This window comes from Protopterus annectens, chromosome 13.part0, assembly GCF_019279795.1.
Source record: "Protopterus annectens isolate FY-2018-M chromosome 13.part0, PAN1.0, whole genome shotgun sequence".
NCBI classification, from domain to species: Eukaryota; Metazoa; Chordata; order Ceratodontiformes; family Protopteridae; genus Protopterus; species Protopterus annectens.
Genome location: NC_056747.1, coordinates 402,801,174 through 402,826,353, shown reverse-complemented (window position 1 = coordinate 402,826,353; position 25,180 = coordinate 402,801,174). Strand labels below are relative to the sequence as shown.

General features: G+C 44.8%; 1 protein-coding gene across 2 annotated transcripts in view; it reads left to right on the top strand.

The window, feature by feature from the left end:
- CUX1 (cut like homeobox 1) overlaps window positions 1-25,180 on the top strand; it is a 3,879,009-nt gene that overhangs the window by 1,989,538 nt on the left and 1,864,291 nt on the right. For both annotated transcript variants that reach the window (XM_044054027.1, XM_044054028.1), the window contains exon 11: window positions 14,473-14,661. In XM_044054027.1, coding sequence (XP_043909962.1) covers window positions 14,473-14,661 — 189 coding nt within the window. The remainder of the gene's footprint in view (window positions 1-14,472; window positions 14,662-25,180) is intronic.

Genomic DNA, 25,180 nt, shown 5'->3' with positions numbered 1-25,180 from the left:
TGGAGTTCTGTACATACTTTCTCCAAGCACTATCACCTACCGTTATACTCCAAAACTAGAGCGGGCTTTGCCACTGCAGTCTTGCAGGGCATCCTGGCTCCTCCTAGTTCCACTTAGTGCCTACCACCCCTTTATTAGCTTTGGGATTCTACCCATCTGTTATGACTGCAGCTGTATGCACGATGAACATAGTACAGTTTTGTACCTACCATAAATGTAGATGTTTGAGTGCTAATACAGCTGCAGTCCAGTTTTCCCTCCCTTTTTCCCCTCTTGGGACAGGCCTAATGGCTAACACCTCCTCATACAACCTCATTGGGGTATTCTGTTATGGTGTATTTGCTTGCAACTACTGTTTTTTGATTATATTGCATTTGCATTATTACATAAATTTATGTTTTGCCTTCCTTCTGGGGGCACCTGACATCTGGGGCAAGAAAAACTGAAGAAAATGGCGTCGGCTGGTACTTTTATTCCCCTGTCGCACTGACGTCAGGGAAGAAGCGATGACATCCGACGCCGGACCTAAACTTTGGAATTCGGCCGACCGAGGACCCGCCTGACGGCAGGAAAACCCATCTGTTATGACTGCAGCTGTATTAGCACTCGAACATCTACATTTATGGTAGGTACAAAACTGTACTTTACTGTACTAGCAAAATAATACCTTGCAAATATGCCACAAAAGGGAGTAAGTCTTTTTTTCCTTATTTTAAAACTGACTTAATTCAGATTTAACATACTATGTTTTAGTGTATTTTATTTATTTAAACTTGGCACCCACACCAATGTTTCTAGATTTTATGTTGCTTTACTAACTTGGAGCCCACAACCAAATAAATTAAATGTAATGTTTCCCCAAATGATAGTCCTCTGGTGGGACCCACAGCTGAGACTCCATGTCTTCATTGGTATTGCAGCAACTCATCTCTGTGGCACAGATAGATAAAGGTCTGACTGTGGCTCAGATAACCACTGTTCCACTTTTTGAGTAGCAGCTCAGACATTAGAAGAACTGGGAAGGAGAGGGGAAGATAGGAGTGAGCACAAGCAGGTTTCCCATCCTTTTAGCATGGTATGATAAATGTTGGAGTTTAAGGAAAGTAAATGAAACACTGAGCACAGTAATTTATTTCAAACTCTTGCTCTTAGTCTTTGCATTCTCCCCAAATTAGTCATATCAGTGGATGCTGTGAATGTACCATGTAATTCACCTTTGCTTTTGTATATGTCTGCTGTTGTTCAAAAGCAAGCTTGTGCTGTAAGTATTGGACTAGAATTGAGGAGAATTTGTGTTTTGGCCACCCAAGCTTGTGTTGGTAGCCTTTTTCAGTGTGTGTGAAAGAATTTGTGTGCACATAAACAGGAGGCTTAAATAGTAGGTGCTTATAGCACCATCAGGGTTGGTTGTTAGAGCTACTAAATCACAATGAGTGCCAAAATACTAGTAAAGACACAGGCAACAGTCATGGTTGTCTGATTGACAGCACCTTTGCATGGCTCTCGTCCCAGTGCTGTATGAAGTACATCCTTGGTATGAGAAAGCAATTCATCTAAGTCTGACTGGGGAAAACTTGGGTTCATAGGTTGTTACTAGGTAACAACCACTAGGACCCTTACAAGTCTAGCCACAGACCCCTAACCATTTGGGTCCCAAGAGTCATGTTAGAGTATGTTAATAGTAAGGTAGCTAAGAATTTGTCGGGAGGGACATTGGTTAGGATAATACTTTCCTTACTGACTATCTCTTTCCATAAGGGACATTGGGGCCTGACAGGAGGTAAATTTGCGATTTCCCATCCAGTTGTCAAGGTTTTGTTTGAATAAGGTCAGAGATGAACTCTGTTTATGTGGATAGGGATCCTTTGGGACACGTATTTGTCTGTCCGGTACATTCCGTTTATGTCACAAACAAAGTTCCAGTCCCTGGATCTAGTGTTTCTGGTGCTGTTTGTGTTACACAATAGCAACAAATCCTTCAAGGCTGGGTCTGAGGAAGCCCTGTAAGCCAGGCAAAGATCTCCTGTCAGCAGCCTGTATGAGACTGAATACAAAGACAGAGCCTTTAGGCGATTGGTGTAGGACAGGGTATTCATGTTTTGAATTCTCCTGTTGAGAAACCTTTGTGGGGGTTCCAGCTGTTGCAAGTGTCTGGTTAGATACGTGCCAGAAGGGACATTCTGTATTCATTGACAGGTCTGATAAGAGCTGAGTAGAGTGGCACTATAACATCCTTGGACCTGGATGCCATACCCTTACATATCAGTTGGGCAACATAGAATAATTTTCTTATTATTTTGGCTACATGTTGGTCAAAGGCCAGATTGCTGTCTACATATGTTCCAGATCCTTTACTACTGGGCAAACTCTTGGTGGTGTTTTATTGATGGGGTAATTAACTTGGGTTGACAGTTTCCCTAAGGGCGTTATAATGCATTTTTTGGCATTGAGTTTTAGGCCATGGCTTTGGCAGCAGCTATTTGTCTGTGTTAATCCCACTTGCAAGATGTTTGTATCATGGGGGGATCTACAGTAGCTCCCAATTTACAATCATCTATGAAATTGATGAGCTGAAGGCCTTTAATGTTAGCCCTGACTTCTGAAATGTAGATGCCCAGATGCCAAACAGGAGTGGGCCCAGCATGGAGCCATGGGGTAATCAACTGGTGCTTGGTCACTTAGTACAGGTGGTCTCATTGATCCTGACTTTTTGGGTCTTGTTTGTGAGCCAGCCGGCAATCCAGTGAGTTATATAAGGGTTTACACCTAACTCAGAGAGGCTGTCAACAATGCTGGAGTGGGGTATTATATCAAATGCCTTAGCCAGGTTAAGATGCGCAGTATGCAATGTTTTACTCTTGTCAAGCCCCTCAAAGAAGTCTACCAGGTTAAGTAGGCATGACCCTTGCTTAACAAAGCTAAATTGTGATGGGTCCGTTGCCTGTAGGTTGCCAATGTCCTTATTTATCATTTCAGTGATAATTTGTTCCATGGCTTTGCATGTTAGGCTTGTTAGACTGATGGGTCTTTAGTTCCCCTGGGTCAGTTGAAGGTCCACCCTCATGGAGGGGAATGACTTTTGTGGTCCTCCATTCACTTTAAATGTAGCCTGTTTCAAGGCTGTAGTTGGAGTGCCTCAAATGATCTCAATAGGTCATGTTTTTGACTGCTCTGGAGGCAACCAGGGATGTTTTCATGACCAACTGAGATGGTGTTCTTGGCTTTAGCAAGTGCCGACAGAACCTGGTCCCTGCTGATAGCTGAAGGAAGTATGTTGGAGGAGATCTCATGTGGTGGAGCTGGGGAGAGTAGGGGTGATGTTTGAGCTGAATTTATCAGCCAGTAGATTTGCTCTATCGCCCTGATTGGTGTAAGTGGTACCGTTCAGATCCAGTTCAGCACAGTGTTTTGTGTTGCTGCTAAGGTACAGTTCCAATAGTAGTAGGAGGAATGGATCTTCAAAAAAAAGAATTTACAGTTATATTTAGATATTTTACTGATACATATGTAACGCCATATAAATTGCTGGAGGAGTCAGTTCTGGGTACATTGCGTGTGCAGCGAAAACCACATGTTCATTGTGTTTCACTGTTGCAGTCATTACACTTGGGTTATCCTGCTGGCAGGCTACCCGCAGTCGGTTATCCTGCTGGCAGGCTACCCACAGTCGGCCCGAATTCCAAAGTCCTGGTCCTGCTTCGGCTGCTGTCACCTCTTCCCTGACATCAGTGCGCCAGGGGTATAAAAGATGCAGCCGATGCCATCTTCTTCAGTCTTTCTTGCCGCGCGGTGCCCAAAGCAAAAGCAGTTCACAAGTGCCGTTCAGCCGACTCCTGAGATTTTCAAAACCGAATTTCAGATCCAAAGTCTAAATTAAAGCTAAGTACCCCATTGGGGAAACTTTTTTCTTGCTCCAGACCGATGTCAGAAAAAGTTACCAATTGTATTTCTTGTGGGAAGCAAATACCTCATAAGGATTTTCATTCTTACTGTATTCCTTGCCTAGGCCCTGACCACGACATTGCTAGCTGTCGGTTTTGTGCTAGATTTAACCAACGCACTATTAAGCGTCGGTTCGATTTTTGCCTTTCATTACTTTGGCCGAAGATTTAATTATATAATGCCGTCGGAACAGCCGACCGGAGTTTATAAAAAGCGCAAGGAAAAGGACAGGCATCTGATGTCCAAAACCAACGACGATTCCTCCGCTAGGCCAGTCGCCGGTTCTCAGTGTGGCGCTTTCGCAGCTCCTGACGCCCGCTACCTCAGAACCACAGGCTGCTTCAGACTCCCATGTGGCACCGACTAGGCCTCTGGATACTCAAGGTATTGGACGTTCGGAAACTATTCCCTCAGATGGGTCCGGAGCTGCTGAGCAGGCATCGGCTTCTGAGGGTGTTTTTAGACCTACACAGTTATATGTTAAGCCAACCTCAGCTTCAAAGGCAAAGACTAAAGCAGCTCTAAAGACAAAGAAACAAGTACAGCATTCTCCTGCACAGACTTCCATGCCTAAAAAACAGATGCTTAAGATGGCCGAAGACCTAATTACTTTGATCAGGGGTTCCCATCCCCCTCCAGATAAGAGGCCTAGGCAAGAGACAGAATATGAATCTTCAGATCAGGTTTTCATTTTCTCTGATTCCTCTTCTGAACAGGGATACTCCCTTCCTCCCTATGAGGATTCTGATGCTGAAGAGGCTATTCCTTCAGCCTCTCCCCCTGAGGATTATTCTTTTGGTGAAACCCTTCACACTATGAGGGAGCACTTTCACTGGGAGAGCCAAGAATACTCAGAATCTAAGAAAAGGCTCAGAGACTTTCTTTTACTACCTCATCACAGACCTCTTGCTATTCCACCTGTTTTAGACATAGTCAATGTTGTTTTTTTCAGAGTACAGACTGTCTCCTGACTCTTTACCCCCTAAGCCAGACAGATACTACAGGGTTCCAGATTCCCACAAATTTCTATATAAAAACCCTGCTGCTGACCCAGAAACTATATCTCAGGGTCCCAAAGGGGTCAAGGCTTCCACTGCGAAAAACCCTGTCCCCTCTGATAGGGATTCTTGGGCACTGGACAGATGGGGGAAAAAAAGTTTACACTTCTGCTACCTTGGCTGTAAGGGCTTTAAATTGTCAGTTTCATATGCTTAAATATCAGCAATATTTAATGTCACTGCTAAAACAGAAAATGTTGGCAAATTCTGAATGTGCAGATAACAAGGAAATGCAGGATTTATTGCGTTTAGCTGAACAAGTGGGAAAACATACTTTGCAATGTGGTTTTGATTTACTGGAGGCCTCTTGCAGGGCCGCTGTTACGGGTACTGTCATTAGAAGGCATGCTTGGTTAAAGGAACAGAATCTGCCTGATCATGTTAAAGCAAAATTATTGGATGCTCCTTTACAGCATGATACTTTGTTTGGTGTTAAGGCAGAAGAGGTGTTGAAGAAAATGGAGGATAAAGCGAAATCTATGCAGACAGTTAAGGATTTCTTACAGATACAACCACCCAGATTTAGCAGGAACTGGCCTTCAAAGAATTGGTCCTTTCCAGTGTTAGACAGGCCACAAAGAGGCAGATACAGACACCCTAGAGGCAGATCCCAGCCCCAGGGCTCATACAGGCCTAAACAATGGGGTGTTTCTACCTCCAAAAGTGGAGAAGACAAATCACAGCCATATAGAAAACAGTCCCAATGACTTTCCTCTGCCAATACCAAGCACTTATCTTTTGGCAGCTCCCTTAGGGGGAAAACTAGCACTTTGTTCACAAAATTGGCATATAATCACCCAGGACAAATGGGTCTTGAATATAGTGTCCCAGGGCTACAGGTTCCACTTTCACACCCTGCCAAAGGCAAAAGGTATGCTAGACCTGCCACAAAGTCAATGGGGAGAGGCACAAAAACAAGTTACATCCCTCATGGACATGAGGGCCATTCAGCGAGTACCACAGCAAGAGCAGGGACAAGGATTTTACTCAAGACTATTCCTGGTACCCAGAAAGGACAAAGCCTGGAGACCAATACTGGACCTGTCTATTCTAAGCACTTTTCTGGATGTTCCAAAATTCAAAATGTTGACTCTGCAGCAGCTTCTGCCCATGCTGGGCAAGAAGACATGGCTTGTAACTTTGGACCTAAAAAGAGGCATACCTGCATGCCCCACTCAGACAAAATTGCAGGCGATACCTCAGATTCATAGCTGGATTAATGCACTACCAATTCTGCACTGCCCTTTGGCTTATCTACTGCGCCCAGGGTCTTCAAAAAATTCTGGCACCAGTAATTGCTTTCTGTAGACAAAGAAGAATTCAAATATACCCTTACTTGGACGACTGCCTTATTCAAGCAGGGAACAAAGACATTCTACTGAAGCATTTGGCATTTGTAAAAATATTACTAATTTGCCTAGGGTACACGGTAAACGAAAAGAAATTAAAACTAGTACCCTCTCAAGAGATAATATTCCTGGGTGCGAGCTTAAGTACAACTGCCCAGATGGCTTATCTTACGCCAGACAAACAAAGGCAACTGACTTCTTACTTCAAAATGTTGGCAACAAAGACCCAGTTATCTACAAGAAAAATTCTGCAGGCTTTGGGCTTCATGGCTTCCTGCATTTTACTAATTCCATATGCAGGACTGCATATGAGGAAACTACAATGGTATCTAAAAAGTATTTGGACTCAACATTGCCACAGCCTGGAAACATTAATTACCCTCATTCCCTGCCTGCAACAGGAGTTTCGATGGTGGGCACAGGCCTGTCACCACAACAAGGGACAGCCATTCACTCTACCCACGGCCAGGCAAACACTAACAACAGATGCATCAGATTATGCCTGGGGGGCCCACGTGGCAGGAAAATGTATTCAGGAAGCATGGCCAGCAAGCCAAATGCATCTTCATATCAATCAAAAAGAGATGCTAGCTGTTCAGAATGCCCTGACAGCCTTCAAGGATCTACTTCATCCAGGACAACTGCTGGTAAAGACGGACAATACTACAGTCATGTGGTACATAAACAAGCAGGGAGGCACACATTCCTACCCCCTCTGCAGACAAGCCATGACTTTGTGGAACACAGCATTGACTTGTCAAGTACACCTGCAAGCACAATTCCTGCCAGGAAAGACAAATACTCTGGCAAACAAACTAAGCAGAAATCTCAAGGATCCTCACGAGTGGAAACTAGATCCACAAATCTTCAGCATGATAACAAGGAAATGGGGATGCCCAGACATAGATCTATTTGCCTCCCCGCACAACTGCCAACTACAGAGATTCTGCATAAGGGCTTATCACAAACAAGCATGGAAAGTGGATGCCCTATCATTCAGCTGGAAAACCCTTACAGTATATGCCTTTCCTCCACTGCCTCTCCTCCCCAAGGTACTCATAAAGGTCAGACAAGAGAAGCCAAAAATGATATTGATTGCCCCAGACTGGCCACGCCAGCACTGGTACCCAATCCTAAAGAGCTTGTCTCAAGGCCCAGCCTGGACATTACCCAAATTCCTCATTTGCTGACCCAACAAAACAATCCTATCCTGCATGGCTGATAATTTAACCATTCAGAAGACACCTCTCTCTAAAGCAGTTATGGATGTTATTTTGGAGGCCAGGAGGCCCAGCACCAGAAAATCTTATACAGAAAAATGGAAGAGATTCTGTGCTTGGAACCAGGCACAAGGAATGGACACACTTGCACCAAATATTCCTCAGATTTTACAATACCTAATTGAGATGCTGGACAAAGGCCTATCCTTCTCTTCAGTTAAGATCCATGCCTCTGCCATTTCAGCTCATTACAATACAGATCCACATATTTTTTCACATCGACTACTAAGGCAGTATCTCAGGGGGGCCAAAAACACAAGACCTCCAAAGAGAGCTCCAACACCTGCATGGGATCTCAATTTTGTCTTGGAAAAGCTCACACAGCCTCCCTTTGAGCCAGTCAATACAGCTGAGATAAAATACTTATCATGGAAAACAGTTCTGCTCCTAGCAATAACCTCAGCAAAAAGAGTCTCATAGTTACAGGCACTAATGGCTGTGGAACCTTTTATTATTTTCCATCAGGACAGGGTTTCTCTAAGGACAAACCCAACATTTATGCCCAAGGTAGTGTCCAGTGTGGCTCTTTAACCAAACCATTCATTTGCCTACCTTTTATCCAAACCCACAGAATAAGGGGGAGAGACTTCTGCATTCTTTGGACATACACAGACAGCTACGCTTCTACTTAGACAAAACTAAAGCCTTCAGAAAGACTGAGCAACTCTTAGTGGCATATGCTGCAGGATCGCAAGGAAAAGCTATTTCAAAGCGGACTATTTCAAAATGGATAGGCCACTGCATTTGTTTCTGCTATTCACAACATGGCAAATCAGTGCCTAAGGGCATTAGGCCACAATCAACCAGAGCAGCAGCCACTTCAGCAGCCTTCCTCAGAGGAGTACCAACCAAGGACATTTTGGAGGCTGCAACTTGGACTTCAGTGCACACTTTTACAAAGCACTACCACTTACCTCTTTACTCTAAATCCAGAGCAGCCTTCGCCACTGCAGTTCTGCAAGGCCTCATAGCCACTCCTAATTCTATTTAGGCCCATCCACCCAACCTCAGCTTTGGGATTCAACCCAAGTGTAATGACTGCAACAGTGAAACATGATGTACATAGTACAGTTGTGTACCTACCATAAATGTAGATGTTCGAGTGTATTCACTGTTGCAGTCCAGGTTACCCTCCCTCCACCCCCCTTTCATTGCTGGAACTTATCTGTACTTCTCTATTCTATACAACCTATGTGGTGTATTTGCTTGTAGATGAAGGTAATGTTTATGTTACTGCATGCTTTTTTGTGAGCAGAATTTTTAGCCTACCCTTTTGTGGGCACCTGACATCTGGGGCAAGAAAAACTGAAGAAAATGGCGTCAGCTGCATCTTTTATACCCCTGGCGCACTGACATCAGGGAAGAGGTGACAGCAGCCGATGCCAGTCCAGGACTTTGGAATTCGGGCAGACTGCAGGTAGCCTGCCAGCAGGATAACCGACTGCGGGTAGCCTGCCAGCAGGATAACCGACTGCGGGTAGCCTGCCAGCAGGATAACCCAAGTGTAATGACTGCAACAGTGAATACACTCGAACATCTACATTTATGGTAGGTACACAACTGTACTTTTTGGCTAACATCAAAGATCGAAACAATACTAATTTCTTGAACTTTAATCATATCTTGACTTAGAAACGGGGTTCATTCTCATCATCGTATTAGAAACCCAAAAGACTTGGAAGAAGTTTTGTGCTCTTGAGTGTTCGAGTGCTTTCATTCTGCCGCATTTAATACTGCTTGTTAGTAGCCTAATTGAATTAACCTGTTATTCTAAACATTTTAAGCTTTGGTCTTAGCACTTGTGCTTCAGGCGAGTTACTTTACATTTAAGAAGGTTCTTGTGGTCTACACTCTTGTGGACAAACCCCTAAACAAAACCTTCTCTCCATAAATTCCTGCAAACCATTGCTAGAATCTCCTTGTGTTCTGACTGAGTGTGTTTCTCGAACAATCTGGAAATGTAGCGCTGATAAGTATATTTTTTGGCACTTTTTAACTGTTCAGAGTTCTGCACTGTCTTAATTTTTGCTTGACTGAATTGTTTATATATTTGCTGGCATTGTTTTCGGATACTCTGCCTCCATTTTGATTTTTTCCTAATTTACTGCTTTCTGCAATTATTTTTAGTCATTTTTTAATTTAATTGCATTTATTTAAACTGTATTTGTTTTAGTATTGCTACAGACTGAAGTGTGCTAGCTTGCACTGCATTTGAATTGTTTTTACTGCTGTTTTAGCTGCTTTTCTGTAAAAAAAAAAATAAATAAATTCTAAGCTTGTTTCCCACCTTTCTTGTCTAGTCCAGATACAGATTTGCTGTATCCAGGACTGTTTGTAAGCTTCTGACCCCCCCCCCCCAAGCCTTACTGTGTTAGAGGGAAGCCTTCTAGCTTATCAGTGGGAGTGGTAAGCACTAGGTAGCCTATCTACCACAAGAGGAGTGGTTTTTGGCCCAGAAATTGTAGTTTATTGGCTTTTTGGGCAGTTTTTCCATCCCATTTCAACTTTCTGGTTTAAAAGCCCACGTTTGCATGGGTTTGCACTTGTTTAAGCTCCGAGCAGCAGAGCCGAGCTGATTTAAACTAGCACTGGTGCCAGAAAGTCTGTTCTTCAGTTTTTCCCTTAGATCTCGCTAGTTCTTTCTCTCTTGCACTTCATATAGCTTAACCGCTTTGCACTTAAGCAGGTATTTGTAGCATTTATTGTAGCACACGTTAGTGCCATCAGCACTAGTCGTTCTTCACGGAAATAGCTCCAGTACTTAGTTATGACCACCCCTCCTGGCATGATTAAAGGGCAGTTCCCTCTGCTTTCTCCTATTATCCTGGTGCAGTTGGGCATTTTGAGACAGTGTAGCACCTGCCTCATGTACACAGACAACCGTCTCCTCTTACCTCCTAAAACTCAGACTTGTGAGAGATGCACTTATATCACCAAATTGGAAGCTATGCACTCTCCAGCCAAGACCGGACTAGCTGGTCAAGAGGAGAAGGTCAACACCTGCACCACACCACATGGCGCACACAGCCTTCCAGAACACCCACCATCACAGCTCTCACATAAAAACACAAACCACAAACCCACCTTCGTGGAGGCTGTCAATAGAAATTTACCCAAACAGCAGAGACCTCCAAGACAGAAATGCACTCGACCACAACAACACGGCACAAAGCACAGGGCACATAGCTCACCTCCACAGTGTGCCCCTTAACCTAAGCCGCTAAGGCTAAACACCTTGCTTAATACACTAATCATAGGTGACTCAATAGTGAGGCACACAGATGTCCCACTCATTCGGTTGAATAAGGAGAAGTGACAGTCTGGTGTCTATCTGGTGTCAGAATCCGACACATAACACACACACTCAGGTCACTCCACAGCAAGTACAAGTATGACTCTGTCATTGTCCATGTGGGTGTGAATGACCTGCGACGCACCTTCCTGGACTATATGAAGAGACATGGTGGAGCTCTCGGATTATGTAGCCCAGGCAGGTATGACCCTAGCCCTGAGCAGTATCCTATCTTCACCCAAAATGATACCGCAGTACAAACAAAAAATGATTGACGTCAGCAATTGGCTAAGTTTCTGGTGTCATTCAAGGGGGATCCAGTATCTGTTTGTTAGGGATGACATTTACTGGCCAAGGCTCTTGCCACCCCTATAGTGTCTTTTTTAGACGGTGTTCCAAAGACCAAATTACCACTCTAACAGCTATAAGTGAATGCAATCTGAGGGTCATGCTGCTCAACACGAGAAGTCTAAATCTCAAGATGCACTCGCTCAAAGCACTCCTCAAAGTGGAGAACATTGACATTTGTGCTGTAACGGAGATCTGGTTTAAAGCAGTAGAAAGCACCCTTGCACTACCAGGCTATAACTCACTGTGCACCTTTCGGCCCTAAAACATGGACCAAAGCTCCAAAGGCGGTGGTGTCTCCATATTCATTATGGATATGCACACCTCCAGACTAGTAGCCCAGCATAACGCATCTGAGATAGTTCAGGTACAACTAACATTGGGTAAGACAGCACTCCAGGTCATAGCTTGCTGTAGGTCCCCAACCATATCCCTAGACTCTCACTCCACATTCCTAAGCACCCTGGAATCTATCAAGGTCCAACCCAACACACTCATACTAGGAGACTTCAACTACCCCTCCATCAACTGGGAAATTTAATCAAGCACCAATACACTGGCCCAGTGCTTCCTGGAATTCATCAATTCCAATTCCCTGGACCAGCTCATTCTGACCCCGACTAGAGGAAACAACATCCTTGACCTGGTTATTACCAACATGGGTGACTGTTGCTCTACACAAATAATCAGCGCGCCTCTGGTCTGGTCCAACCATAAACTACTCACCATGGAAATCCACCCCCCCCCCACACACACACACACACACAAACACACACACACAAAGGTAACCACCTTGAAAAACTTCTCCAGAGCTGACTTTGGGTTCCTAAAAACAGGTGGCTAATTTCATGGCACCCATGCCAATGGAAAATAGCTGCATGACTGCCGAATCATACACCAGTGCACTGTACGTATATGTACATAAATTCATGGAACTAGCCATACCCAACAGAACCAAGACACTTTCCTCCAAAAAAAGGAGGCCAATCTGGTGGGTCCCCTGCCATTAATAAAGTCTACAACAGAAGGAAGAAACTGTTGCAGAAAAAGGTGAAGTCCCAAGACTGGAAAAACAGTCACAAAGCCTTTTATAGTTATATCAAGAACCTCCACGGCATTACCCAGATTTGCTCTGAGTTACTGCACAGTGGTACCTCCTATACTGAGCCAACAGATATTGCCAACATACTGGCCGACAGATTCAGTGCCAACTTTACCCCTCTCTCCCTCCTAAAGGACCAATCACAGTACCAGAAGAATGCCAGGTATCCAGCATTACTGCAGCACAGGTTAAAGCTGCATTGTCCAAGGCCAAGAATACAGCTTCCATGGGACCTGATAATATCTGGCTGTGTTCTACTTGAACTACAAAGCGAACTGGTACTACATCTGTGTGCCCTGTTCAGTCACAGCCTCACCTCAGGCTTTGTCCCTATCGCATGGCGCACTGCCACAGTCATCCCTCTCCATAAAGGGGGAGTAACTACAGACCCTGGGAATTATCACCCCATTAGCCTGAAGAGTCTGATATGTAAAGCTATGGAGCGCATCATCATGGATGTGATTAACAAAGATATAGGAAATCTCCAAACTCTAGACCCTATGCAATTTGGCTTTGTGAAAGGGAGATCATGCCTGCCCAACCTGGTTGACTTCTTTGCGTCTGTCACCAGGGCTGTGGATTAAGGCAAGTCAGTGCATACAGCCTACCTTGTTCTGGGCAAGGCCTTTGATATCATTCCTTACTCGGGAATTATTGATAATATCACCAAACTAGGCATCAACCCCTATATCACTAGGCTGGTTGCAAATTGGCTCACAGATAGAACACAGTGTGAAAGTAGCAGACTCCAAGTCAGACTGCAGACCAGTCACGAGTGGAGTCCCACAGGGATCAGTCCTGGGATTTCTCCTGTTCGGCATCTACTTCTCAGAAGTCCAGGCCAACAAAAAGGGAATCTAGCTGACCAAGTTCACAAACGACTGCAAGCTGGGAGCCATTATTAACTCCCCAAGTGTTGCAGACATCCTACTGAAAGGCCTCACTGAGACCAATGACTGGTGTCGAAACCATGGCCTTATGCTTAACACCAAAAAATGAGTCATCATATCCCTTTGGTAAAAACTAGTTTCCCAGTAATTACCACATCAATGGGAGCCCACTGAGCACTGAAGGTGTTATAAGAGATCTGAGGATACAGGTTGACAGCAACCTCTCCTTCGACCACCACATTGCCACTGTGGTCAGAAAGTCTTCTGTGTGGCACATCTCATTACCAAGGGTTTTGCTTCCAGAAAGGAAGATGTAATCATCTCTCTCTCTACTCTTCCCTCCTTAGACCAATCATTTGGCATGTACGTTACTAGACACCTGGAGAGGCCACAGAAGTACCTCACGAAGAGGATCCTAGGCATTAAATACATGTCCTACACAGTCTGGCTCAAAAGACTCCAGCTATTCTCTGTCTCATATCGCCTGCTTAGAGGTGATCTCTGCTTGACTTACAAAGTCATGTCTGACCCAGCAGTGTTAGAAATGCTACATCTAAAGAAATCCCAATCCCTCCGCACCACACGCTCCAGAGACCTCAACCTCATTACCACAATCAACAGAATATGCTGGGGGGACAGGTTCCTCACCTAGAGACTGCCCATGCTCTGGAATAGACTTCCGTACATGTCAAGCAGAGCACCTCGCTGTCCCTATTTAAGAGAAATCTTGATGAGTGGATGTGTAATAGAAGGTTCACCCCTGGTATCACTCCAGTGGCTCTACTTGACAGTGGCACTGGGAACTAAAGTCGAGCAGCACGATGCCAGGGCACTTCTTTGGGCTAGGAAGATTAGTGGGGAGTAGTTTATAGTAAAGCTCTTTACATAATTATGTACTCAGTGTTTGTATCAATATAGTACTTGCAAACTGATTTTTTTTGCTGTCGCCATATGTCTTGGTTTACCTTGTAACTGTAATATGTCTGAGCTAGGCTGAAGCCAGTGGGGGGGTATACTGCCGGGCAGTGCATGCTAACAGATTTTGGTAGGTTTGCTAGATTGTTGCAGACGTCCAGACTGAAATGTAGAAAATGATAATGCTATGTTTAGAAGCTGTATGACAGTAGAAAAGAAGATTTGCTATGAGATTTAAATAAAAAAAAGAAAGAAAGAAACTCCGGAGATAATTTTCTTTTATTTATTACATTTAGGAGCAAGCAGTAGAGGTGCTATCACGGTCCAGTCTGGAGGTGGAACTAGCTGCAAAGGAACGAGAAATAGCACAGCTTGTGGAGGATGTGCAGCGACTGCAGGCCAGTCTTAGCAAACTCCGTGAGAAGTCGACCAGCCAGATATCTCAACTTGAGCAACAACTCAGTTCAAAGAACAGCACACTGAAAGTAAGTGCTGCCAACATAACATATTGCATCCTTGTGATTACTTTTATTACACGGAAAATTACCAGTAATCTTTAAAAATGTACTCAGAAAAAAAATTGATGCAAATTCTTGAATGCTGTGCAAGCTTGGTCTTCAATATGAGGTAGAAGGGTCCTTTAGTGCTTTATCTGGCCTGTGAAAATAGTGCTTTGTTGCTTTTAATTGGTACTATCTTCATGTAAGATGCAATCTGGGAGGCACTGAAAAAGAAAACAAGTAAGCAAGCATCTTACAGGTCTAGACATTTGACTACTCAAATTTCAAAGGCATATGCTTCATGATTTCTTGGATTTCTTTCTGTATAGGAAGTAGGCTGTCACAGATGCAGGAAGTTTGAATGTTTGATAATAGGCATGAAGGGCAAAAAGGGTTACGTAAGGAAAATTCACTGTGATTCTATCTCTCTCTCTCCTGAGGGAGTTTAAATTGATTGTCAGCCATTTGGTAGCAGTATACTGACAGCTAGATTGCAGATATTTTCTTTTTTTCACTTTTTAGCTGTCAGACTAGAGGATTGGACCATTTTACCTTTTTATTTTCCCTTTAGTTGAAGAGCTGAGAGGGATTGTGTGACAGATCAGGGATTGGCACTGGGCAGTGGGGACTAGATGAGCCAGCTATAACCCTTAATTCTTTTACTAAGTTTTTATCTCCCTAGATCTCTGAATTCTACTTAATTAACTCTAGCAGAGGTTTAAGCAGTACATTTCTTTGCTAAGAAATCAACTTCTTTAACCGGGCTTCTGATGTTATTGATCCTTGACAGTTCCTCTTCCTTTTCACTGCACTCAGAGTACATAGCTTCTTAAGCTCGGTTACAGGTTACATTTGTTATTAAGATGGTAAGAACAGCATGTGATCATTCACTTCAAAGTGAGAGTTGATCTAACTAAGTTTCCTTAAAGAGACTCTATTCTTACTCAGCAGCAGGCAACTATTGTCCTCAGCCAGAGAACCTTGACCATAACCGAGTGACTGAGAATGGTCCCAAGGTAAACATTACAAATTTGCCTAAAAAAAGGTTAAGGATAACACATACAAATTAAATTCACATACAAACTAAGTTCTACATCTACACATGCAACTATAGTGCAGTGTGCAGGTGACTCCACAGTCATTTGCACAGCTCCCTCCCACCCCAAACTCCTGTCTAAATCTCAGAGAGCTTTCTCAGACATTGAACAGTATCTCAAAGAAAAACAACTCATACTACCCTAACAAGACAAAGCTAATGATATTCTCCAATAGTAGATCCACAGACCCCAATACCCTCTTCATATCTTCTCTTACAACACCACTAAAAATCGATCCAGTAGATAGCACAAAGTTACTAGGTGTCACAGTAGACTGCTCCCTAAAATATAAGTACATAGCCCTAACCATAAAAAGATACATATTAAACTTGTGTGTCTGTATAGGTCCAGAACATTCCTCACCCCTACCACTAGGCAAAGTGTAGCAAAAACATACCTTCTGTCAACCTTACTGCATCCCTCCCCCATCCCACTAATCTTAGAAAATCTGAACTGTCAAAACTAGAAATATGTTACCATAAAATAGCTCTTTTTGCTGCCGGTGTCCATAATAGAACACATCACTACACTGCCCTAAAACAGCTACACTGGTTCGCGCTACCAAACCTACTTTCGCTTAACCAACTCAAAATTGCTCACAGCATCATACATCAACCCGAAGCCTGCCCACCTCTAAAGAATCTAGTTCAGCCTTATAAAGCCACTCGAACCCTACAATCATCCAACAAACTACTCCTAAAAGTTAATAAATCTAGCAACTCTTTTGGGGACTCCTTATTGGCAAATCATATTGCAAAACTATGAAACAGCATTCCCCAGCATATACTTGATACCCTCACTACCTCCAAATTTAAACTCCTTCTCAAAGAACACCTAAACAGTAAATGGTTCTGTTCCTGTATTACTTCTGGATAAGATTCTCTCCACTCATTTTTACTTCATATCTTACCTGTACTAAAACCTCCTACTAACTTTCCTCCTCCTCCTGTCACTCTGCACCTTAAACTTATTTCAGATACAAGAGTGGAGCTTCTTTCCCTAAAACTAGGTGTTACTGTAAAACCTGTAGACATTGTAACCTGCACCTACTATATATCTAATTTATGCTTTCAGATTGTATTAATATTACTCAAATTATAGTAAGCTTCTACTTTGTTTTTTTAGCAACCACTGTGTAAATTGTTGTATTGTAACTTCTGTTTTAATTAAGTCATTCTAATTGTCTTTTTTTACTATAATTTGTTTCTTGGAGCTTTTCTCCCCGGGCTTCCACTGAAAATGGGCCACTGGTTCAGTCGGACCATCCTGGAAAACAAATGTAAAGTAAATAAATAAATATAAAGAAACACATGCTCTCAAATGATATACACTGAACTGGGGTTTTTCATAGTCCTTCAGTCAGGTACAAACATAGACAAAACCAAATACCAAATGATAACCTTGTCAGAATTTTTGAGAGCAGCCATGGTATGTATTTTCATGAATTTAATAGTCCATCTTGAACACCCCTCTGAAAGATATAAACTGCTTAGGATAGAGTGAGTAGATGCCTTCTAACACAAAAGTATTAAACAGGTTCCACTTAATGACTCTGCGATGCTAGTGAGAAAGTTCTTAAGGTGCAATCATTAACAATTGCATACTATGGAAGGACACCATGCTTAGGATAACGTAGTATACAAGGAGAGAGCAATTCATAAAAGTTCACTGCAATAAAGCTCAGCTATTCAGAAGTGGGCAGCATTGAGACTGCAAAGTTTTTCTGACTGTCTTTGGACACTTTTTTTTTTTTTTTTTTTTTTAATAAATTAGACACTTGACATTTGGGAAGTTGTATAGTATGATATGTTTTCTCATGGTTTTGGGTTTCTAGCACCATGACTGGAATGGATTCCATCCCTCAGTTAACGTATTATTAAACTTCATGAAATTAGTATTGTTTCAATCTTTTGTATTAGCCAGAAGTGCTCTTCACGGCACATGCATTGTGCTCAGAATGGTCTCCTCCTATAATTCATTTGGAGTTACATGTATCAGTAGCTTATCTAAATACGATTGTCAATTCTTTTTATGAAAACCCATTGCTCCTACCACTATTGGAACTATTTTGGTATCCTTCTTCCACATTGCCTTCATTTCTGCCTGCAAGTCCTGGTATTTTATGATGTTGTGTCTCTTAGTACATAAGATACTGTAATTACTTGGCCTAGCAATTTCAATTATCAGTGCTACTTTTGTCTTCTTTTTATGGACTGTTATTTCTGGATCTGAAGTAGTTAACTTCATTTGATCTTCAACCTGTGGGTTACGGATCCATAACTGATCAGACTCGGCCGCATATCCAGCATGTGATCTGGGCTCAAAGCTCCTCCCCTTACCCGTAATGCCCCTGTCTCCTCCCTCTCTTCAGATCTCATCTGCCGCTGTAAAGTAAGCATCGTAGTCTGAGCTCTTAGCTAGTCATTTTGGGGTAAGTGAGTGGATTTTACTCTTTTCTGCTACATTCTTTAGCTGTTTCTTCCTGTCATTACTGTCTACCTCCCCAGCGCAGTCATTGGTATATAAAGAAAAAAAAATCTTCTTTCCAATATTTTCTATAGTGTGAGTGTGTATGCAAGAGTTCTGGGCCTGTCTGGGGATATGGCTGAAACCCCTAAGCCAAGTTTCAGAAAGTGCACACTGTGTGGCCATAAGCTTTCTCCAGCCGATGGCCACACACTGTGTGTGGTGTGTCTGGGGGCGGCCCATCTACTAACCTCCTGTCTTATCTGTGCCTGGTTTAATCCCAGGGCACTGAAGGACAGGAGGTACAAACTCATCCTGAAGGGCCTACTTCCCTCTTCGGGGACTGTAGCACCTTCTCCCCCTGCGTCAGGGACAGTGTCAACTTCTACCTCTTCTCCGGCCTCTGGGACTCAAAACTCCCACCAAGAGGTCTGGGGAAGGGAAGATGTCTAAGGAGGACAGGCCAAGGAAGCGGTCTCCTGACTGCTCGGCTCCGGCCGGCCCTCTGCCGAAAGTTAGGTCAGATACCAGACCACAATCTCCCTGGCTCCATTCTCCCAGGTTCTCCCCTGAGCCGGAAGAATCCAAGATCTGGGCACCCATGTGGGCTTCTCCTCACTGGCACTCCAGACCGGTGTTGGTAGCCCCATCCTCCCACTCCACCCAGAGCCTCAGTGAAGCAGAGATGGACAAGATGATGCGGAAGTTTATCTGCACCTAAATTCAGATGGGGGTCTTGCCTGCCCCCTCTCCCTCTGGAGCAGGCAGTCTTTCTTTACTCTGATCAGTACTTCTCTGATTCAGCCTTGTGTTTCAGAGCCTCTGGATCTGAGGACCCTCGAGGTCGGGAGGTCAGCGCCAACAGTACCTTGCACCTTGATGCTGGCCATTGCCTTGAGTTTGTCAGGTCTGATGAGCTCTCAGAGCTGTAGACTCGACGTCGGATCCAAGGGGTTGCTGGCGGCTCCGAGCTTGTTGGAGCGCAGTCTTCCCCTCGTCATCTCAGCTCTTGGAGTCTCAGCTCTGACTCCCCTGTCAGGTCGGTGGGGAATGGCTCCTACTGGCCCTTTGATGTGATGGACCGGGTTCTCTCGATTTCATCGAGACCCTTAACCATCTCGTCCTTGGACTCCACCATGACTCCCTCTGTTTTGGGTACGGTCCCAACCATCCTGCCATCTCAGGGTTAGCCTGCCACTGTTTTGCTCCAAGAAGCTCCCGCTTGGGAGTAGCAGGACATTGGAGAGACTTTCCCAGAGATTCCCACTGAGGAGATCCCTCACAAACGCACGTGCAAGAGGAAGCACTTAGACTCCCTACCGGAGTCGCGCACCAAAGATACTGATTTGGAGGAAGGGGAAGTCTCCCACCCCAACCCGGTCACCCCCCCCCCAAAGATGTCTCCTTTGGAGACATCATGGAACTCCTCCGTCAGAGAGCGGGTTGGTCTACCTAAAAACAGACTTTGGACGAATCGGTGTTCCTTGAGGCATTCGGCTCAGGGACCATCTACTTACTGGGTGTCCCCTCTTGCGGATCCCTTAGTGGACCTTATAACGTCTCGGGCATGGAAGGAACCGGACACAGTGGACCCCATCCCAAAGCGCCCAGTTAAAGTCCTTAGCCCTCCCTAGGATAGGATATGTTGGAAGAAAGGGTTCCCGGTTAATGCTATGGTGGTGGCAGCTGCCACTAAGAAAGAGCTCGCTTAGGAGAGCTTTTTGGTCCATCCTCCTGGCTGTGAGCCAAGGGCATTGGATCGATTCAGGAAGCGGGTCTGTACTTCAGCCACCTTCTCAGTAAGAGCGCTGAATTACATGGCACATGTGATTCGGCTGCAACCAGACCTAGTTAAGGAGATTGCTGAATCGTCCCGAGTCCATGTTGGGGGAAGACAAAAAGACATTTTCTGCTCGTCTGCCCACTCTGAAGTCAGTCGCTAACACCTCCATGCATTTTCTCTCTCATGCTACTGAGGGAGTTGCTAGGGCAGCTGGTACAGGCGTTGCCATCAGGCAACACACCTTGCTGCAGCTATGTAAGTTCTCAGAACTCTTCCAGGCATCATTCACCAATGCCCTGTACGGCGGTTCCTCCCTGTTTGGGAAGTCAGTATTCTAGACTTTGGTCCAGCGTGAGAAGGATGGGAAGATGCTGTGTGCCGTCGGGATAAGCTCCCCATCTCCCTCAAATATCCTTTTCTAGGAATCAATGAGGAGCTAAGAAGATGTGGTTCCGGAAGTCTCAGGCATTTTCCTGGGACACTGAGGACTCATCATCCCCTAGAGGCAGAGAGGGTTTTGATAGACACCGCCCTAGAGGAAGAGGGGGGTCTGAGAAATTACGAGTCTCGAGAACCGTTCTCAGACAGACCTGCACAGCAGCCCTGAAGGGCTGCCCAACTGCTCTTCTCTGAAGGCAGTCAGGGGCCAGTTATCGCTACACCCAACAGAATGGGAGTCAATAATAACAGATCGTTGGGTGTTGCAGATTGTATCCAGAGGCTATTCAATCCTTTTCCTCGAACCACCCCTACCACTGAAACACCTCCTGGACATTCCACCCATGCAGAGGGAGGAAGCAGCGCTAGAAATAGAAAAGCTGCTAAGAAAACGAGTCATCCAACCTGTCCCCCTCGACCAATCTGGGTCAGGCATTTATTCCAGGTTCTTTTTAGTGCCAAAGAAAATGGGGGGACCTAAGACCCATTTTGGATCTGTTCACCTTGAACCTGTCAGTAGCCAAAGCAAAATTCCGGATGGTCACACTTCAGTCCATCCTGCCCTTCCTGCAGGCGAATGACTGGATGTGCTCGATCGACCTCCAGGATACGTACTATCATATCAAGATGAGCAGGTGCTCTTGGAGGTTCCTCCAGGATATGTACTATCATATCAAGATGAACAGGCGCTCTTGGAGGTTCCTCTGGTTCCGGCTAGGAGCCAGTCATTACCAGTTCAAAGCCCTCCCCTTTGGTGTCACCACAGCCCCCAGGGTGTTCACCAAAGTGATGGCTGTAGTAGTGGCTCACCCGAAGCTTCAGGGTATTCAGGTTTTCCCTTAGTTGGAGATTGGCTCCTCGCTGGCCCTTCCAAGCATCAACTTTGCCAAGCCAGGGATTACTTCCTTCTACTAGCACAGAGGTTGGGCATCACCATCAATCTCAGAAAGTCTTCTTTGGTCCCACTTCAGACCTTAGACTTCATTAAGGCTCGATTAGACACTATTCAGACAAAAGTTTTCCTTACTCCAGACAGGATACACAGCTTGAAGCTACATGTTATTTATGCCCTTCAAGTCCAATTTCCGACAGCAGAAGCAGTTCTGCGGGCCTTGGGGTCTATGGCAGCCACTGTCATTCTGCTACCTTTAGCCCGCTTTCACATGCTGATTTTTCAGTGGACTCTTGCCGTTCAATGGTCCCTGTTAGATCATCATTGTCTCATCCTGTTTGAATCTCCCGAGTGTGCAGGGACTCTCTTCAGTGGTGGATTCATTCCCTGGACCTGGTCCGGCGACATCCTTTTCTTCAGTCATTCCCCAAGGCCACAGTGTCTATGGACACCTCTCAGCTAGGGTGGAAGAGGGCACTGCTCGGGAAGGACAGTTCAAGGCATGTGGTCCCCATCCAAGACCAGTTTGCATATAAACATCCTGGAGATGAGGGCAGTGCTTTTCTTGTTGCAGGCTCTACATGCCCATCTTCCCCAAGGGACGATTGCTATCCAGACAGACAACATGTTGGTGGTCTGGTACATCAACAAACGGGGGGGAACCAGATCTTACCCCCTTTGTCGCGAAGCCATGAGAGTGTGGGAATGGGCTATCTCCACTGGCCATTTTCTGGTGGCAACGCACATTCCAGGATGGTCCAACATTCTAGTGGACAGGCTCAGCAGATCTATCCTGATGCCTTACAAGTGGTTTCTGTATCCTTCAGTGGTGGAACAGATCTTTCAAAAGTGGGGTCAGCCTTGCTGCGATCTACTTGCATCTCCTTTCAATGCAAAATGCAGCGAGTTCTTCACTCTGAACCCCCATCAGGGGGAAGCCCCAAGAGACGCTCTTATTCATGTTTGGCCTCCCAGTCTCCTGTATGCTTATCCTCCTCTGCCCTTGATACCAAAATTTCTTCAGAAAGCTTGCAAGCTGGGGAGCTTCCTGATCCTCATTGCCCCATTCTGGCCTCGCCAAGTCTGGTTTCCTTCTGTATGGTCTCATCTAGTAGCTCCAGCTTGGACGTTGGATCCAGTTCCGTATCTCATTTCTCATCCCTCTGGGATTCCCTATCCAGTCCTGGGCAGTCTGAAGCTCACATCTTTGCTGCTCCATTTCCCATGATTATTAGGACTCCTGGCTTATCTTCTCCTGTAAATAGCATTCTGCTGGCTGCTCATAAGACTTTCACCAAGAGGGTCTACCGTAGCAAGTGGAAACGTTTTTCTATATGGGCTTCGAAGCACGCATCAGATCCCTTTACTGCTCCAGTTTCTGCGGTGTTGGAATTCTTAGCCGGGATTTTGCAACAAGTGCCATTTCATCCACAGTCAAGTCCAACTGGCTGGAATTTCTTAATTTTCATGTGGGGGAAAATATGACTTTGTTGGCTTCTTCCAAGCTTTGCAAGACCTTCCTTAAGGGTACCTTCCTTTTAAGACCCCCCAGTGAAGGATCCTATGCCTCTGTGGGACCTTACTTTGGTGCTTCATGCTTTAGTCTCACTCCCTTTTGAACCTGCAGCTTCGGTAGATTTGCAATTTCTGTCTTGAAAGACTGCCTTTTTAGTTGCCATTACTTCTCCCAGGAGAGCATCAGAACTCCAAGGATTATCAATCAAGGCTCCTTATATGATATTTCATAAGGATAGGGTGTCTTTGCGTACTAACCCATCTTTTCTTCCCAAGGTAGTGTCAGAAGCCAATATTAATCAGATGATCAATCTACCAGTCTTCTTTCCAAATTTTCAGAACAAAGGAGAATATAAGATGTTCATCATGTTACACTGCTGCAGTCATTACACATGGGTTATCCTGCCGTCAGGCGGTTCCCCAGTCGGCCTGAGTTCCAAAGTCTTGGTCCGGCGTCGGTTGCTGTCACCTGCTCCCTGACGTCAGTGTGACAGGGGTATATAAGATGCAGCTGACACCATTTTCTTCAGTCTTTCTTGCCGCGCGGTGCCCGAAGCAAAAGCAGTTCGCAAGTGCCGGTCGGCCAACTCCTGAGATTTTCATTCCGAATCCAGAACCGAAGTCTTCTACAAAGCTGGGGTACTTTTTCTTGCCTCAGTCCGATGTCAGTAAAAGTTAATAACTGTATTTCTTGTGGGAAGCAAATACCTCATAAGGATTTCCATTCCTATTGTATCCCATGCCTAGGCCCAGACCACGACGTCACTGGTTGTCGGTTTTGTGCTAGGTTTAACAAGCGCACTATAAAACATTGGTTTGATTTTGCCCGACATTATTTTGGCAGAAAATTCAATTACACCATGCCGTCGGAACTTCCGACGACTGGAGTACATAAAAAGCGCAAAGACAAGGACAGGCATCCGAGGCCCAAAACTGACGACGAGGCCTCTTCTAGGCCAGTCGCCGGTTCTCCGGTTTTCAGTGAGGCGCCTTCGCAGCCCCTGGCGACCGCTTCCACAGAACCACAGACTGCCTCCAACTCCCACATGGAGCTGGCTGAGCCTTCGGATGCACAAGTTTTTCAGCCTACCGAAACTAACCCTTCAGAGGGAATCGAAGTAGCTGAGCAATCCACAGCTTCAGAGGGTTTTTTCAGACCTACCCAGTTAACCATTAAACCCTCTGCTAAGTCTAAGCCCCCCATAAAAACAAAGAAACAGATACAGCATTCTCCAGGACAGGCCTCCATGCCTAAGAAACAAATGCTCAAAATGGCCAAAGACCTAATCACCCTGATCAGGGGGGTCCCGTCCCCCACCTGATAAAAGGCGCAGACAGGATGCAGACTATGAATCTTCCAACCAGGTGTCCATTTCTTCAGATTCATCCTCAGACCTAGGATATTCTTTACCCCCTTATGAGGATTCTGATGCTGAGGAATCAATTCCATCAGCCTCTCCACCTGAGGACTACTCCTTTGGGGAGACCTTACATACCATAAGGGAGCATTTCCATTGGGAAGGCCAGGATTACTCAGAATCCAAGAAAAGGCTCAGAGACTTCCTTTTATTACCTCAACACAGACCCCTTGCTATTCCGCCAGTGTTAGATATTGTGGATGATGTGTATACTAAATCCAGCTTAAATCCTGACCCCTTACCTCCAGCCCAGTTAAACCTGATAGATACTACAGAGTCCCTGACTCTCACAAATTTCTGTATAAAAGCCCTGTTGCTGACCCTGAAACTGTTTCTCAGGGACACAAAGGGATTAAGGCCTCATCAGCAAAAAAAACAGTTCCCTCTGACAGAGATTCCAGAGCATTAGACAGATGGGGAAAGAAAGTATATACGTCTGCAACTTTAGCAGTGAGAGCTTTAAATTGCCAGTTTCACATGCTAAAATATCAGCAATTGTTGATATCTCAGTCGAAACAAAAGATGCTTCCAGATTCAGATCCTCCTAATTTTAAAGAAATGCAGGATTTATTGCATGCAGCTGAACAAGTGGGAAAACATACTTTGCAATGTGGTTTTGATTCCTTAGAGGCCTCCTGTAGAGCAGCAGTTACAGGCTCTGTCATTAGAAGGCATGCTTGGTTAAAAGAACATACGTTACCAGATCATGTTAAGGCAAAATTATTGGATGCACCTTTTTAGCGTGATGTGTTGTTTGGAGTTAAGGCAGAGGAGGTATTAAAGAAGATGGAGGATAAGGCCAAATCTATGCAAACGGTGAAGGATTTCTTACAGGTTCAGCCTCCTCGTTTTAGCAGAAATTGGCCAACAAAGAATTGGTCCTTTCTAGTCACAG